Consider the following 16,592-nt stretch of genomic DNA (forward strand, 5'->3'; position numbering starts at 1 on the left):
TATAAAGTGACATTTTAAAATTCCCGCCACACTTCCGGTTGAAAAACTCCTTTGGATATGATTTATGCGCGTGACGTCACAAAATGCACGGAAGTCTTTGGGCCCTATTGGACACAATACACAAAGCTCTGTTTTCTTCGACAAAATTCCACAGTATTCTGGACATCTGTGTTGGTGAATCTTTTGCAATTTGTTTAATGAACAATGGAGGCTGCAAAGAAGAACGTTGTAGGTGGGATCGATCGGTGTCTTAGCGGCTAAGTACAATACTTACAGCAACACAACAAGGACTACTTACTACGCCTAGCCGATGCTTGCCGCCAAACCCACGGATGAAGTCCTTCGTCGCGCCGTTGATCGCTGGAACGCAGGTGAGCACGGCTGTTGACGGGAAGATGAGGGCTGGCTGGCGTAGGTGGAGCGCTAATGTTTTATCATAGTTCTGTGAGGTCCGGTTGCTAAGTTGCTAAATTAGCCTTAGCGTCGTTAGCAACAGCATTGTTAAGCCTTACCAGGCTGAGAATTTTTAACCGTGTAGTTACATGTCCATGGTTTAATAGTATTGTTGATCTTCTGTCTATCCTTCCAGTCAGGGGTTTATTTCTTTTGTTTCTATCTTCATTTGAGAACGATGCTATCACGTTAGCTCAGTAGCTAAGTGTGTCACCGATGTATTGTCTTGGAGATAAAAGTCACTTTAAATGTCCATTTCGCCTTCTCGACTCTCATTTTCAAGAGGATATAGTATCCGAGGTGGTTTAAAATACAAATCTGTGATCTACAATAGAAAAAGGAGAGAGTGTGGAATCCAATGAGCCAGCTTGTACCTAAGTTACGGTCAGAGCGAAAAAAGATACGTCCATCACTGCCTCTCAAGTCCTTCACTGTAACGTTCCTCATCTACGAATCTTTCATCCTCGCTCAAATTAATGGGGTAATCGTCACTTTCTCGGTCCGAATCTCTCTCGCTCCATTGTAAACAAAGGAAAATTGTGAGGAATACTAGCTCCTGTGACGTCACGCTACTTCCGGTACAGGCAAGGCTTTTTTTATCAGGGAGCAAAAGTTGCGAACTTTACCGTCGATTTTCTCTACTAAATCCTTTCAGCAAAAATATGGCAATATCGCGAAATGATCAAGTATGACACATAGAATGGATCTGCTATTCCCGTTTAAATAAAAATAAAAAATTTCAGTAGGCCTTTAAGTTAAGAGAAGTTATTTAGTAAATACCATTCACACCTTGCAGTGTTTCCCCCAGAATATGTGTCAGTTAAGGTGGTGTCTCTCCGGGGGGGAGGGAGAGGGTGGGCGGGTGTAAGGAACAGCGTAACTCGGCCTGTCGCCATCACGTCGCCATCTCATCGCTGCCACCACAGCCTGGGGGGGTGGGGGTGAGTGGGGGGGGGGGGGGGGGGGCAATAGACTACAGACTGTGGTGAAGTAGGCCGACTTCGTCGTGTGAGGAAGCCTACAATTTTTGGTTGTGTTTTCCGCTCCGTATGCTGAATGCCGATATACTATATATATATATATCTCGATATTTTTTCCGTAAAGTAAAAACAATACACAAAAAAGTCCTAGTGACCTGAGATACTAAGTATGTCATTATTATGACTTAGTAAGTCAATATTTTGACGTACTAATTTACTAAGTCAAAATAATGACTTACTAAGTCAAATTAATGACTTACTGTAAGTAAGCGTTTGTAATAAAAGTTTGAAAAAAAAGAGTTAAAAGTGGGTCTCTGAATACGCACTGCTGATTGGCTGTTACCGCTCTGCGTGTTACCAATCAGATGGCTCTGTGGGTGGGACAATGCTGGGTGCTGCAGAGACGTACTGACAGAGGCAGAACGAAGCGTAGCAGCTTGTTAAGACGTTAGTTTAGGCGGTGGCTCTTTGTTGTTAAGGCGGCCGCCTTAACAACAAAGCGCTGCGGGAAACCCTGCCTTGCTTTTTTACTAAACAACCTCCAATTACTTATTTTGTCCCATCTATACTTTCACGGAGAGACCAAAAGTTTTCAAAATACTGTATATATATATATATATATACACTACCGTTCAAAAGTTTGGGGTCACATTTAAATGTCCTTATTTTTGAAGGAAAATGAAGATAACTTTAAACTAGTCTTAACTTTAAAGAAATACACTCTATACATTGCTAATGTGGTAAATGACTATTCTAGCTGCAAATGTCTGGTTTTGGGTGCAATATCTACATAGGTGTATAGAGGCCCATTTCCAGCAACTATCACTCTAGTGTTCTAACGGTACAATGTGTTTGCTCATTGGCTCAGGAGGCTAATTGATGATTAGAAAACCCTTGTGCAATCATGTTCACACATCTGAAAACAGTTTAGCTCGTTACAGAAGCTACACAACTGACCTTCCTTTGAGCAGACTGAGTTTCTGGAGCATCACATTTGTGGGGTCAATTAAACGCTCAAAATGGCCAGAAAAAGAGAACTTTCATGTGAAACTCGACAGTCTATTCTTGTTCTTAGAAATGAAGGCTATTCCACAAAATTGTTTGGGTGACCCCAAACTTTTGAACGGTAGTGTATATATATATACACAATTGCATCCATAATTAAATTATTAAATTCATCCCCACATTGTAGATCCTCTGATTTTGCAAGGATGCTAAACAGCAGGATTAAGCAATGTTTTGCAATAAACCAACAATGCTTAAACTATTTAAAAAATGTTTTTATTGGCCATTATGATTTTTTCAAACAAATGCAATTTCTATGTGTGCAACTGTATATTTACCGGTAACAAAAATAAGGATACATGTTAGATGTGTTTGATTTATTTATTTAAATAAAATTCAGCATGTGCTCAGGACAACCCCCCTTGAAAGCTCAAACACGGTAATTATTAACCACGAAAATAATTACAGGGGCTCGTTAATTTACAAAACAGGAATCAAACTTGCGCTGGGATCAGATTGGATGTACAGCTGCAGGCTGATATATAGCTGAGAACTCCCTAGCCATTCCAAACACTTTAATTACAGTGTTGGGACTCTCTGCCAGCTAAGAAGAAATGCTTGGAAAAAGGATCCCAGGATGAGCTGTCGGGTTGTAAATTATGTGCCACGTATTGCACGTGCATTTTTTGTTGACTTTCCTGTTAGTGCCCCTTGTTATGTATTGGTGGCCAATCACATTAAAGCACACTGTATAAAAAAAACAGTGAGGAAATAGTAAAAAAAACACACAAAATCTACAGTGGGGAAACCCCTAAACCCAACTGTTAGAATAATTATGTATATATTATCATCATAACTTTATGCTTAAGGGCCGTTGCTATAAATTATTGTCAATTGTGCTGAAGTGGCATTTTTGTATCTGTGCAAAGCTGGCAGTCCAAAAGATTGCCAGGCGTCTTTATCAGTGTTGTGTCCAGACTCGGCCTGCTGACTGCCAAGGCCGAACACCGCCGTGACGCAGACAGAGCAGAGACAAGGGGATATGACCTGCGTCAACTAATTTTCATTTACCGTATTTTCCGCACCATAAGCCGCACCTAAAAACCACAATTTTTCTCAAAAGCTGACAGCGCGGTTAATAACCCGGTGCGCTTTATACCGTATTTCCTTGAATAGCCGCAGGGGCGCTAATTAATTTAAAACCTCCTGTCACTCCGGCGCTTACCAGAAGCCTGCGGGATGGCCAAGCATGCGCTACTTATTTTAAAACCTCTTCTCACTCCGGCGCTTACCTTATCATGAAAAGCACATTCAATAAAAAAAACGTTAATATTGTCTTACCTTTAGGTATAAATGACTCCATGCCAGCTCCTTTTGAAGAAAAGCATTGATATAGAAGTCTTCCTTATCTTTCTTCAGTTTTAAAAGTCTCTCTGTCTCGATGGAGATCTTCCTTTTAAGTATTACCTCCTGCTTCGATTGAAAGTCCAGTTTAGAAAACGGTTTTATTCTAGATATGTAATCCTCCATGGTAAAAGTCCAAGCAAACAATGGCTGCGCACTCTTGCTGCCGGTTGTCTTCTTCTGCAGCACTCTTCTGCAGTACCAGCAGTCGCAAGAAGGATCACTAGCGCCCTCTACCACCAGGAGGCGGGAGTCATTTAATGACTCATATTTGACCTGGCGGAAGTGCCAAGCATGCGCTATTTATTTTGCGAAACTAGTTTGACCCGGCTGTAATTCGAGGCATGCGAATACCATATTCCCGGCGCCAATTCAAGGAAATACGGTATATGGATTAATATTAATATTGATTTTCATAAAGTTTAGGTCTCGCAACTACGGTAAACAGCCGCCATCTTTTTTTCCCCGTAGAAGAGGAAGCGCTTCTTCTTCTACGGTAAGCAACCGCCCCCATAGAAGAGGAAGCGCTTCTTCTTCTACTGTAAGCAACCGCCAAGGTGAGCACCCGCCCCCGTAGAAGAAGAAGTGCGCGGATATGACGTTTCATTTCATTTGTGTGTTTCTGTAAAGACCACAAAATGTCTCCTACTAAGAGACACGCGTACAAGGTTCCACTGACTTCTGATATTCCTGTGAACCGCACTGTGGATACAACGGGAGCACGTACGGTGAATATTCGCACCACAGGGAATGAGAAGTCGTCCTTCACCGTGGTTCTAGCTTGCCATGCTAACGGCCAGAAACTTCCACCCACGGTGATATTCAAAAGGAAGACCTTGTCAAAAGAGAACTTTCCAGCCGGCGTCATCATAAATGTAACTCGAAGGGATGGATGGATGAAGAAAAAATGAGCGAAGAGACCGGGTGACTTTTTTCACGCAGCTACGTCCCTGTTGATCTACGACTGCATGCGCGTCCACTTCACAGATGGTGTCAAAAAACAAGTGAAGCACACCGAAGAAGAAGAATTCGAGGGATTTGTGGATGAGTAATAACTTCAGAAAGTGAGCTTTAAATGTTTATTTTGTGTGTTGTGTGACACTAACGTATGAGCAACGTTGAGTTATTGATGTTGCTATTGCTCTGCACTATTTTGAGTGTTACTATTTTTGTGATTGCACATTTGCACATTACATTTTGGGAGTGAACAGAGTTGTTAGAACGCTGGTTTGTAATATATTATTAAAGGCCTACTGAAAGCCACTACTAGCGACCACGCAGTCTGATAGTTTATATATCAATGATGACATCTTAACATTGCAACACATGCCAATACGGCCGGGTTAACTTATAAAGTGACATTTTAAAATTCCCGGGAAATATCCGGCTGAAACATCGCGGTATGATGACGTATGCGCGTGACGAAGTCCGAGTAACGGAAGTTATGGTACCCCGTAGAATCCTATACAAAAAGCTCTGTTTTCATTTCATAATTCCACAGTATTCTGGACATCTTTTGCAATTTTTTTAATGAACAATGAAGGCTGCAAAGAAGACAGTTGTAGGTGGGATCAGTGTATTAGCAGCGGACTACAGCAACACAACCAGGAGGACTTAGTTGGAGCGCTAGCCGCGCTAGCCGCCGACTTCACCTTGACTTCCTACGTCTCCGGGCCGCCAAACGCATCGGGTGAAGTCCTTCGTCCTTCTGCCGATCGCTGGAACGCAGGTGAGCACGGGTGTTGATGAGCAAATGAGGGCTGGCTGGCGTAGGTGGAGAGCTAATGTTTTTAGCATAGCTCTGTTAAGTTAGCTTCAATGGCGTCGTTAGCACAGCATTGTTAACCTTCGCCAGCCTGGAAAGCATTAACCGTGTATTTACATGTCCACGGTTTAATAGTATTGTTGATTTTCTATCTATCCTTCCAGTCAGGGGTTTATTTCTTTTGTTTCTATATGCAGTTAAAGCAAGATGCTATCACGTTAGCTCGTAGCTAAAGCATTTCGCCGATGTATTGTCGTGGAGATAAAAGGCACTGAATGTCCATTTCGCATTCTCGACTCTCATTTTCAAGAGGATATAGTATCCGAGGTGGTTTAAAATACAATTCTGTGATCCACAATAGAAAAAGGAGAGTGTGGAATCCAATGAGCCAGCTTGTACCTAAGTTACGGTCAGAGCGAAAAAAGATACGTGCATCGCTGCCTCTCAAGTCATTCACTGTAACGTTCCTCATCCACGAATCTTTCATCCTCGCTCAAATTAATGGGGTAATCGTCACTTTCTCGGTCCGAATCTCTCTCGCTCCATTGTAAACAACGGGGAATTGTGAGGAATACTAGCTCCTGTGACGTCACGCTACTTCCTGTACAGGCAAGGCTTTTTTTTTTATCAGCGAGCAAAAGTTGCGAACTTTATCGTCGATTTTCTCTACTAAATCCTTTCAGCAAAAATATGGCAATGTCGCGAAATGATCAAGTATGACACATAGAATGGATCTGCTATCCCCGTTTAAATTAAAAAAAATCATTTCAGTAGGCCTTTAAAGTTTGACTGACCTATCTGACTTTTTTTGACATTCCCTTTAGCGTAGCGTAGGTGCGGCTAATAACACGGGGCGGCTAATAGGTAAACAAAGTTTTGAAATATGCCATTCATTGAAGGTGCAGCTTACAACACGGGGCGGCTTATGGTGCGGAAAATATTCTATAATCATATATTTTGTCTAACTGGAGTTGTCGAGATTACCCCCTTCCTTCAGCGACAGCTTCAGTGATGTAACAGGGACCTTCCAAATAAATAGAGGAAGCACGCAGGCTTGACTTTTAGAACGTAGTTTGGATCTGTAACTAGAATACTCATGAGCTAAATTGAACTCTGTCTCTGCATGATTCCATGCTTCTTGTCTGATTATTAGATGTCATCAGTGTTTGAACCTGACACCAACAGATACAAATGCCACAATTTGAAAATTGTCTGGGTGCTTACCTGCCACATCTTGACACACATGACCATCCCCAACTTGGCATCGGGTACCAAGGTGCACACTGGAGCCTTACTGGGCAGCTCCACAATATTGATCTGCAGAAAGCAGGATACAGTTACTTTAGTCGTTCTGTAAAGTGCACATTATGCTTAACTGTCATTAGGGCTGGGCGATATATGGAATATACTCGATTTTTGTCTCTGTGCGATATAGAAAATGACTATATCGTGATATACGTGCTCTTGAGTTGCTTTTAGCTTTGGGCATTACACTGCATGCGTTCCCCACTCTTTCTTGTCTCTCCTTCTCACAGAGACGTAAATCAAGCGCACCTTTTTGCACACGTCACCTGTGCAAACGTCACACGCTCCCGCGGAGCAGAGAGGTAGCGACATGGTAACTTTAGCTGTGATGCTGACGGTGCGGTGCGAGTGGTAATACGAGAGAGAGAGAGAAGGTGCGAATCTGGTAACATATGGAGGAAGAATTAATTATAATTAAGTAATTAAACCCTGACCACCTGAGGGCACCACAGACTGTGGATGCTTTTAAAAAAGGCTTAAAAACACTTCTTTTTAAAAAATACTCTTTTTTTTTTTTAGTATATGCATACTACCGTAATTTCCAGACTATAAGCCGCTATTTTTTCCCCTCGTTCTGGTCCCTGCGGCTTATTTACGGCCTGCTCTTCTCCGACACCGACGAAGAGGATTTCGGTGGTTTTAGTACGCAGGAGGAAGACGATGACACAATGATTAAAGACTGACCTTTCATATACCGGTAGGCTGGTTATTTTGATAACGTACAGGCGAGCACTTTGTATTACTTTGCACCGTTGTATTATTTGTACTCTGCACGAATGCTGCTCGCCATGTCAAAGATGTGAAAGTTTGATTGAATGATTGAAAGATTTATTGTTAATAAATGGGACGCTTTGCGTTCCCAAACAGTCATCTCTGTCCCGACAATCCCCTCCGTGGTAGCAGGAACCCCTATATACTACGCTAATTACACATCAAAACCCTGCGGCTTATAGTCGGGTGCGGCTTATATATGGAGCAATCTGTATTTTCCCCTAAATTTAGCTGGTGCGGCTTATAGTCAGGTGCGGCTTATAGTCCGGAAATTACTGTATATCGTGATATTCGAGTATACGTTCTCACGCAGTTGCTTTTAGCTGCGGGCATTACACTGCATGCGTTCCCCACTCTTTCTTGTCCCTCCTTCTCACAGAGACGTAAATCAAGCGCACCTTTTTGCACACGTCACGTGTGCAAACGTCACACGCTCCCGCGGAGCAGAGAGGTAGCGACATGAGTGGTAATACAGGAGAGAGAGAGAAGGTGCGAATCTGGTAACATATGGAGGAAGAATTAATTATAATTAAGTAATTAAACCCTGACCACCTGAGGGCACCACAGACTGTGGATGCTTTTAAAAAAGGCTTAAAAACCCTTCTTTTTAAAAAAAAAATGCTTCTTTTTTTTTTAGATATATGCATACTAGTTTTAGCTATTTGGCTGTTCTAGTTTTTATTGCTATTTATTATTTTTTAACTTTTTCTTTTTTTTTAATACACTGTAGCACTTTGAGGTTGTTTACTCCATGTAAAGTGCTTTTTACAAATAAGTATAAGTAGACAGTTATTGAAATATCTTGTGTGACATCATGCACAAAAGTGCACTTTGTTTGTTTTAAACTATTGTAGTGGCGTTCCGTGCAAAAAGTGCACTTTAATTTAGTGTTGATAATCTTGCACTTTCTGTTTTGGAAATTTGTGCCACTGCTTAATAACTGTTTAATAAATACACTTTTGTTAAATTGACTTAGTTGTGACTTCTCTCTCTGCATGAAAGTTTAAAATGAGCATATATTAATGCAGTATGAAGAAGAATGTTTTAATGTAGACACATAGAATCATCATACTGCTGTGATTATATGTATCAAGTGTTCATTCAAGGCTAAGGCAAAATATGGAGATATATATCGTGTATCGTGACATGGCCTAAAAATATGGAGATATTAATAAATGGCCATATCGCGCAGCCCTAACTGTCATAATGCAATATATAGTCATTTACGCTCAACCATTATAATTTTTTTTTGCAGGGTTTTACTGACAAAAGTGCATATGCAAAAACATTTAATGGTTGAGTGCAAGTCTCATGTAAACAAGTATTTTCCTTTACGGTTCCAGAAATTAAGTTGTTACACATCATCGTGCCTTTGCATAGATGTGTTCATATTTTCAGACCCGTTCATACACAGTCGTACATACAAAGATTGTGTAAACTGCTTAATTTGATTGCCTGAATTTTAAAATACACAACCAAATCCAAGCTGCAACCTGAAGCTGTCATTTTGGGTTCCAGGACATCCGCAGATCAGATGTTTTGTAGGAAACAGTGTTGCACCATCCATCTCCCTGTTCATAGTAAATCCAGCTGTAGCCTGACCCATTTCTGATGAATGCATTGCTTCAAACAAGGCCAGGGGTGAAGCTAATAGCTATGCAAGCATACCTATAATAATACCAAAAGTATTTGGCCACCCATCCAAATGATGAGAATCAGGTGTCCTAATCACTTAGGCATGGAGACTGTTTCTACAAACATTTGTGAGAGAATGGGCCGCTCTCAGTCATAGGATGCCACCTGTGCAATAAATCCAGTCGTGAAATCCCCTCGCTCCTAAATATTCCAATGTCAACTTTATAATAAGAAAAATTAAGAGTTTGGGAACAACAGCAACTCAGCCACCAAGTGGTAGGCCACGTAAACTGACAGAGAGGGGTCAGCGGATGCTGAAGCGCACAGTCCAAAGACTTTCTGCACAGTCGGTTGCTGCAGAGCTCCAATTAGCCCACGTACAGTACGCAGAGAGCTTCATGGAATGGGTTTCCATGGCTGAGCAGCTGCATCTAAGCCACACATCACCGAGTCCAATGCAAAGGGTGGGATGCAGTGGTGTAAAGCAGTGGTCCCCAACCTTTTTGTAGCTGCAGACCGGTCAACGCTTGAAAATTTGTCCCAAGGACCGGTGGGGGGCGGGGAGGGGTGTATTTAAAAAAAAAAAAAATTTTTTTTAACATAAATATATACAATCATGTGTGCTTACGGACTGTATCCCTGCAGGCTGTATTGATCTATATTGATATAGAATGTATATATTGTGTTTTTTACGTTGATTTCATTTTAAAAAAAAAAAAAAAAAATTCTTGTGCGGCCCGGTACCAATCGGTCCGCGGACCGGTGGTTGGGGACCACTGGTGTAAAGCATGTCGCCACTGGACTCTAGAGCAGTGGAGACGCCTTCTCTGGACTGATGAATCACGCTTTTCCATCTGGCGATCTGATGGACCAGTCTGGGTTTGGAGGTTGCCAGGAGAACGCTACATTTCCGACTGCATTGTCCCGAGTGTGAAATTTGGTGGAGGAGGAATTATGGTGTGGGGTTGGTTTTTCAGGAGTTGGGCTTGGTCCCCTTAGTTCCAGTGAAAGGAACTTTGAATGCTCTAGGATACCAAACATTTTTGGACAATTCCATGCTCCCAACTTTGTGGGAACCGTTTGGAGCGGGCCCCCTTCTTCTTCCAACATGACTGTGCACCAGTCCAGGAAGCAAGGTCTATAAAGACATGGATGACAGAGTCTGGTGTGGATGTACTTGACTGGCCTGCACAGAGTCCTGACCTGAACCCGATAGAACACCTCTGGGATGAATTAGAATGGAGACTGAGATGCTCCAGGATACCAAAACATTTTGGACAATTCCATGGGATGGCACTTCAAGTTCATATGTGAGTAAAGGCAGCTGGCCAAATATTTTTGGCAATATATTGTCTAAACATTTCTACTAAATCCTCACTTTAACCGCCCTTTTGGCAATCCGTGTGTTTTTCTGCCCAGCACCTCTGCATGCCTAATAAAGTGATTCTTAAAGGGGAACTGCACTTGTTTTGGAATTTTGCCTATCGTTCACAATCATTACAAGAGACATGACAATAGATGTGCTTATTTTGCAATATAAATATTAAATAAATACGATCAAAAGGCACTTGAAATACAATCCAAAAGTCCACACTCACTTTCCGTGTCTTTCTCGCCATTTCCGGGCCCTAAATGGCCGTCAAAGTGTACCAACTTGTGGGATTAGCTCCTCAGACTTCTCATGTCCAGGTGAGATGCATGATTTATGATCTAGAATACATATTTGTATATTTGCAAACCAGTAATTATAGTCTGCAAATTATGTGCTGTTGTTGAGTGTCGGTGCTGTCTAGAGCTCGGCAGAGTAACCGTGTAATACTCTTCCATATCAGTAGGTGGCAGCCGGTAGCTAATTGCTTTGTAGATGTGGGAAACAGCTGGAGGCAGTGTGCAGGTAAAAAGGTGTCTAATGCTTAAATAAACAAAAGGTGAGTCCCCTTAAGAAAAGGCATTGAAGCTTAGGGAAGGCTATGCAGAACGAGACTAAAACTGAACTGGCTACAAAGTAAACAAAAACAGAATGCTGGACGACAGCAAAGACTTACTGTGGAGCAAAGACGGCCTCCACAATGTACAATGGGGACATTGTTGAATGTCACATGACGTGACATTCAACAATGTCCCCACGAAGAAGGATGAAAAACAACTGAAATTATTCTTGATTGCTAAAACAAAGTAGATGCGGGAAATATGGCTCAAAGGAAGACATGAAACTACTACAGGAAAATACCAAAAAAGACAAAAAGCCACCAAAATAGGAGCGCAAGACAAGAAGTAAAACACTACACACAGGAAAACAGCAAAAAAAGTCCAAATAAGTAAGGGTGTGATGTGACAGGTGGTGACAGTACACCTACATTGAGACAAGAGCTATAGTGATGCATGCTTGGTTATGCTTTAAAGTCATATCCAACAATTGCGACGACGACTTTTTACTGTCAACTTGAGTTTTGTTTTTTAATGATTTCTGCTGGTGGTGTGCCTCCGCAATTTTTCAACGCAAAAAATGTGCCTTGGCTCAAAAAAAGTTAAAAAACACTGAATTAGCAGACCTCCCATTGGCTCCGCTGTACATGGACTTTTATTTATAAAAATCCAGCTATCGTCATAATGGTTGTGAACGATAGGCAAAATTCCCCAAAAAAGTGCAGTTTCCCTTTAAGGACTTGTCAAAGTCTAGGGCAGGCCTGGGCAATTATTTTGACTCGGGGGACAAATTTAGAGAAAAAAGTGCGTCTGGGGGCCGGTATATCTATTTTTAGGAACACTAATACAAACCTCACAATAATGTCTGATTGAATGCTAAAAATGTTATGACAGACCGCCTTAAAAACGGAATGGAAATGTATTAACAATAAAACCCTGAATATTGACAACAAATGAACATCACACCCCCTCTCCATACACATATTTTACAATCAAGCCAAATGCAACAAAAATGCAACAAACAGCGAAATAAGAACCTGAAGGGTAAAAAACAAAAAACATCTACAATCTGATATATGTGATATATCACTAAGCTTTAAATTTCTTGTAAAAATCTCCTTCCGCATCTGTCCCTGACACCCACATTTCAGGCTCTGGAAACACTCTGTGGAAACGCTCCCCACCCACACTACTTGGTGCCTCGTCTGAGCTGCTGTGACGTAGATTACCATAGTAACTAGTAGGGTTGTACGGTATACGGGTATTAGTATAGTACCGCGATACTAATGAATCATATTCGGTACCATACCGCCGCTGAAAAGTACTGGTCCGCCACACCCTAAGATTTTTTGTTAAAATAAAGCAAACAATGCAATTTTTTCTGGTTCCCTTTATTTTGAAAAGTATCGAAAAGTACCGAAAAGTATCGAAATAATATTGGTATCAGGACAACACTAGTCACTAAAATATCATGCAAAAGCGCAGATTGCAACCATTGAAATACTTAGTATAGTTGAAGACTTATGGTCATTAGAAAACATCACTGCACATCATAATGGCAGCTACAGTTTTCATCTTAGAGATCTAAAAAAAATATTTGGGAATGTCCGGCGGGCCAGATTGAAAAGCTTAACGGGCCGCATGTGGCCCCCGGGCCTTCATTTGCCTAGGTCTGGTCTAAGGTGATCTGATGCTTTTTTGTTTCATTATTCTGACTGTTATGTGGTATAATTATCTTTTTTTCACCACAACAAGCTGGCAAGGCGTTACAACGAATAAAGAATAACCAAAGTTATTTTACTGTCTTGTTAGTATGCCAATAATATTTCAAGAAATCTGCATTCTTACACTTGGCACTGAAAGACAACACTGTGTATACTCTGTGGCCAAGTGTGTATTTATTGTTTCTTTTGAATGTGTTCAGGGGTGTCATATTTGAGCCTGATAAGCATCTGTCTCGGCCGGTTATGCCTGTGTAATTGAGTGGAGACTGCAGAGACAAAAATCAACAGTGGCCCTCTTCTTGGGTCTTGGATGTTGCACAGGAGTGTGTTTCTGTCCGTGTCTATTGGGACAATGGCATTATTGAGGTGCTTTGGAGTCAAAGGCGCCCTGATGCCTGGCCCGCTGGATGGGGGTTAGCAGAGGCACGTTTGGATGGATCAGGTGACTATTCTGTCCCTTTCAAGTGTGGGTCATCCGCGGCATAGCAAGTAACATGAATCTGAAGGCAATAAAAGATGTCTGAATAGCTGGCTGCCATTTACACACTCGGACGCTAGCCCAGTACCAAACACTGCAGGCCTACGGGTGTTGAGCATGAATTACTAGACGCAGCAGTGACTTTATCCAGCGCTAATCTCATCGGGTCAAGGAATTCTATTTTCAACACACAAGTCAAATAACGATACTGTTTATTTGTTCTCACAGTACTAATGCATTGAACGCTGTTCTTATACCACAGCTGCACAGTCAGATCACAGCTTACTATTACTGTGTATGATTGTTGCGGCCTAAAATGCCTGAATTCGCGGCAGCTCCGCCGCTCCCAGTCTGTGGAACACTCTCCCTGACCCCCTGAGGGCACCACAGACTGTGGATTCTATTAAAAAAGGCTTAAAAACCCTTCTTTTAAAAAAAAAAAAGCCATTTTTTTTTTTTTAGATATATGCATACTAGTTCTAGCTATTATGGCTGTTTTATTTTTTTTAATTTATTTTTCTAATACACTGTAGCACTTTGAGGTTGTTTACTTAATGTAAAGTGCTTTTCACACATAAAATCTATTATTATTATTAAAGTTGCAATGTTTTGAGGTTTATATTTTTCAATAACATTTAATCAACTTGTGCTTTTAATCAATTCGGTATCAATTTTCGCAAAAGTGCTCTTGGTAACCTAAACCTCAAAAAGATTGCAACACAAATTGGAAAACAAATACTGTATTTATGTTGTACTTGTTTTATACCACACATATCTAAAATTAGACACTAGATGGCAGTATAAGCACATGCTTATGGTTCATTGTCAAATTACAACACTATTTTGATTAATGCTAACTAATAATAGTAATAATTAATTATAATTTCAGAAAGAAACACCAACAAAGGCTTTCTTGGACGACATAGCTAGCTGTCTGCTCTGTTGTTCTCCCTGACCACCTGAGGGTACCACAGACTGTGGATGCGTTTTAAAAAAGGCTTAAAAACCCTTCTTTTTGAAAAAGCATTTTTTTAGATATATGCATACTAGTTCTAGCTATTTGGCTGTTCTAGTTTTTATCTTTATTCCTTTGTTATTATTTTTAATACACTGTAGCACTTTGAGGTTGATTACTCAATGTAAAGAGATTTTTACAAATAAAATCTATTATTATTATTATTATTATTAAAGTTGCCGGAAAAGTTGCAATGTTTTGAGGTTTATATTTTTCAATAACATTTAATCAACTTGTGCTTTTGTCAATTCGGTATCAATTTTCGCAAAAGCGCTCCTGGTAACCTTAACCTCAAAAAGTACAAGATTGCAACACAAATTGGAAAACAAATACTGTATTTACGTTGTACTTGTTTTATACCACACATATTTAAAAGTAGACACTAGATGGCAGTATAAGCACATGCTTATGGTTCATTGTCAAATTACAACACTGGTTTGATTAATGCTAACTAATAATAGTAATAATTAACTATAATTTCAGAAAGAACCAACAACAAAGGCTTTCTTGGACGACGTAGCTAGCTGTCTGCTCTGTTGTTCTCCCTGACCACCTGAGGGTACCACAGACTGTGGATGCTTTTTAAAAAAAGGATTAAAAACCCTTCTTTTCAAAAAAAACTTTTTTTTTAGATATATGCATACTAGTTCTAGCTATTTGGCTGTTCTAGTTTTTATCTTTATTTATTTGTTATTATTTTTATTTTTTTTAATACACTGTAGCTCTTTGAGGTTGTTTACTCAATGTAAAGTGATTTTTAGAAATAAAATCTATTATTATTATTATTATTATTATTAAAGTTGCCGGAAAAGTTGCAATGTTTTGAGGCTTATATTTTTCAATAACATTTAATCAACTTGTGCTTTTGTCAATCCGGTATCAATTTTCGCAAAAGCGCTCCTGGTAACCTTAACCTCAAAAAGTACAGGATTGCAACACAACTTGGAAAGCAAATACTGTATTTATGTTGTACTTGTTTTATACCACACATATCTAAAAGTAGACACTAGATGGCAGTATAAGCACATGCTTATGGTTCATTGTCAAATTACAACACTATTTTGATTAATGCTAACTAATAATAGTAATAATTAACTATAATTTCAGAAATAAACAACAACAAAGGCTTTCTTGGACGACGTAGCTAGCTGTCTGCTCTGTTGTTCTCCCTGACCACCTGAGGGTACCACAGACTGTGGATGCTTTTTTAAAAAAGGCTTAAAAACCCTTCTTTTCAAAAAAAACTTTTTTTTTTTTTAGATATATGCATACTAGTTCTAGCTATTTGTCTGTTCTAGTTCTTATCTTTATTTATTTGTTATTATTTTTATTTTTTTTAATACACTGTAGATGTTTTTTTTTTAAAAAGGCTTAAAAACCCTTCTTTTTAAAAGAGCCTTTTTTTAGATATATGCATACTAGTTCTAGCTATTTGGCTGTTCTAGTTTTTATCTTTATTTATTTGTTATTATTTTTATTTTTTTTAATACACTGTAGCTCTTTGAGGTTGTTTACTCAATGTAAAGTGATTTTTACAAATAAAATCTATTATTATTATTATTATTATTAAAGTTGCCGGAAAAGTTGCAATGTTTTGAGGCTTATATTTTTCAATAACATTTAATCAACTTGTGCTTTTATCAATTCGGTATCAATTTTCGCAAAAGTGGCTATAAACACATGCATGAGACAACAGAACGGCAATAATTGGGAACAATGACGGTGCAAAGGTACAATGTAATGTAAACGTTAAGAATGTACCACCATCTTATCATACCTTTTCAAATTGGCACGTCCAGAAAGGTTATTGTAATTTTGGTTTAGTATTAGCTTTATTTGGCTATTTTAATTGTTTCCACTTATTTAGGTCTCTTTACCAGAAAGCCCTGTGGCATGACATGACTCAACCTGGACAGCATGTGTATCACTGGGTTTCAATAGCACAATGCCTCACCTCCTCAGTTTGTTGTCCTGCAAAGGCAAGCAGGCAAGTCCTCGGTCCTGTCTCGAGCAAGGAGCACTGACAGAATCCAACGCTGCCTGTACTCAGAGAGTCCACAATCTCACCGCGACCTCGGCCCAGGTCCCAAAGACAGACCCTCATGTCTCTTCCCTGACTTATCCACCAATA

General features: G+C 40.0%; 1 protein-coding gene across 1 annotated transcript in view; it reads right to left on the reverse strand.

Moving 5' to 3' along the window:
* Positions 1 to 5,494: 5,494 nt before the first annotated feature.
* LOC133652642 (guanine nucleotide-binding protein subunit beta-like protein 1) overlaps positions 5,495 to 16,592 on the reverse strand; it is a 42,949-nt gene continuing 31,851 nt past the window's right edge. Inside the window, exons 5-7 of the mRNA XM_062051611.1 lie at positions 16,416 to 16,578; positions 6,832 to 6,924; positions 5,495 to 5,560 (exon numbers count right to left, since the gene is read on the reverse strand). Of these exons, the coding sequence (XP_061907595.1) occupies positions 5,504 to 5,560; positions 6,832 to 6,924; positions 16,416 to 16,578 (313 nt within the window). The 3' untranslated portion in view covers positions 5,495 to 5,503. The remainder of the gene's footprint in view (positions 5,561 to 6,831; positions 6,925 to 16,415; positions 16,579 to 16,592) is intronic.

Source organism: Entelurus aequoreus, linkage group LG06 (genome assembly GCF_033978785.1).
Source record: "Entelurus aequoreus isolate RoL-2023_Sb linkage group LG06, RoL_Eaeq_v1.1, whole genome shotgun sequence".
Classification (NCBI taxonomy): domain Eukaryota; kingdom Metazoa; phylum Chordata; class Actinopteri; order Syngnathiformes; family Syngnathidae; genus Entelurus; species Entelurus aequoreus.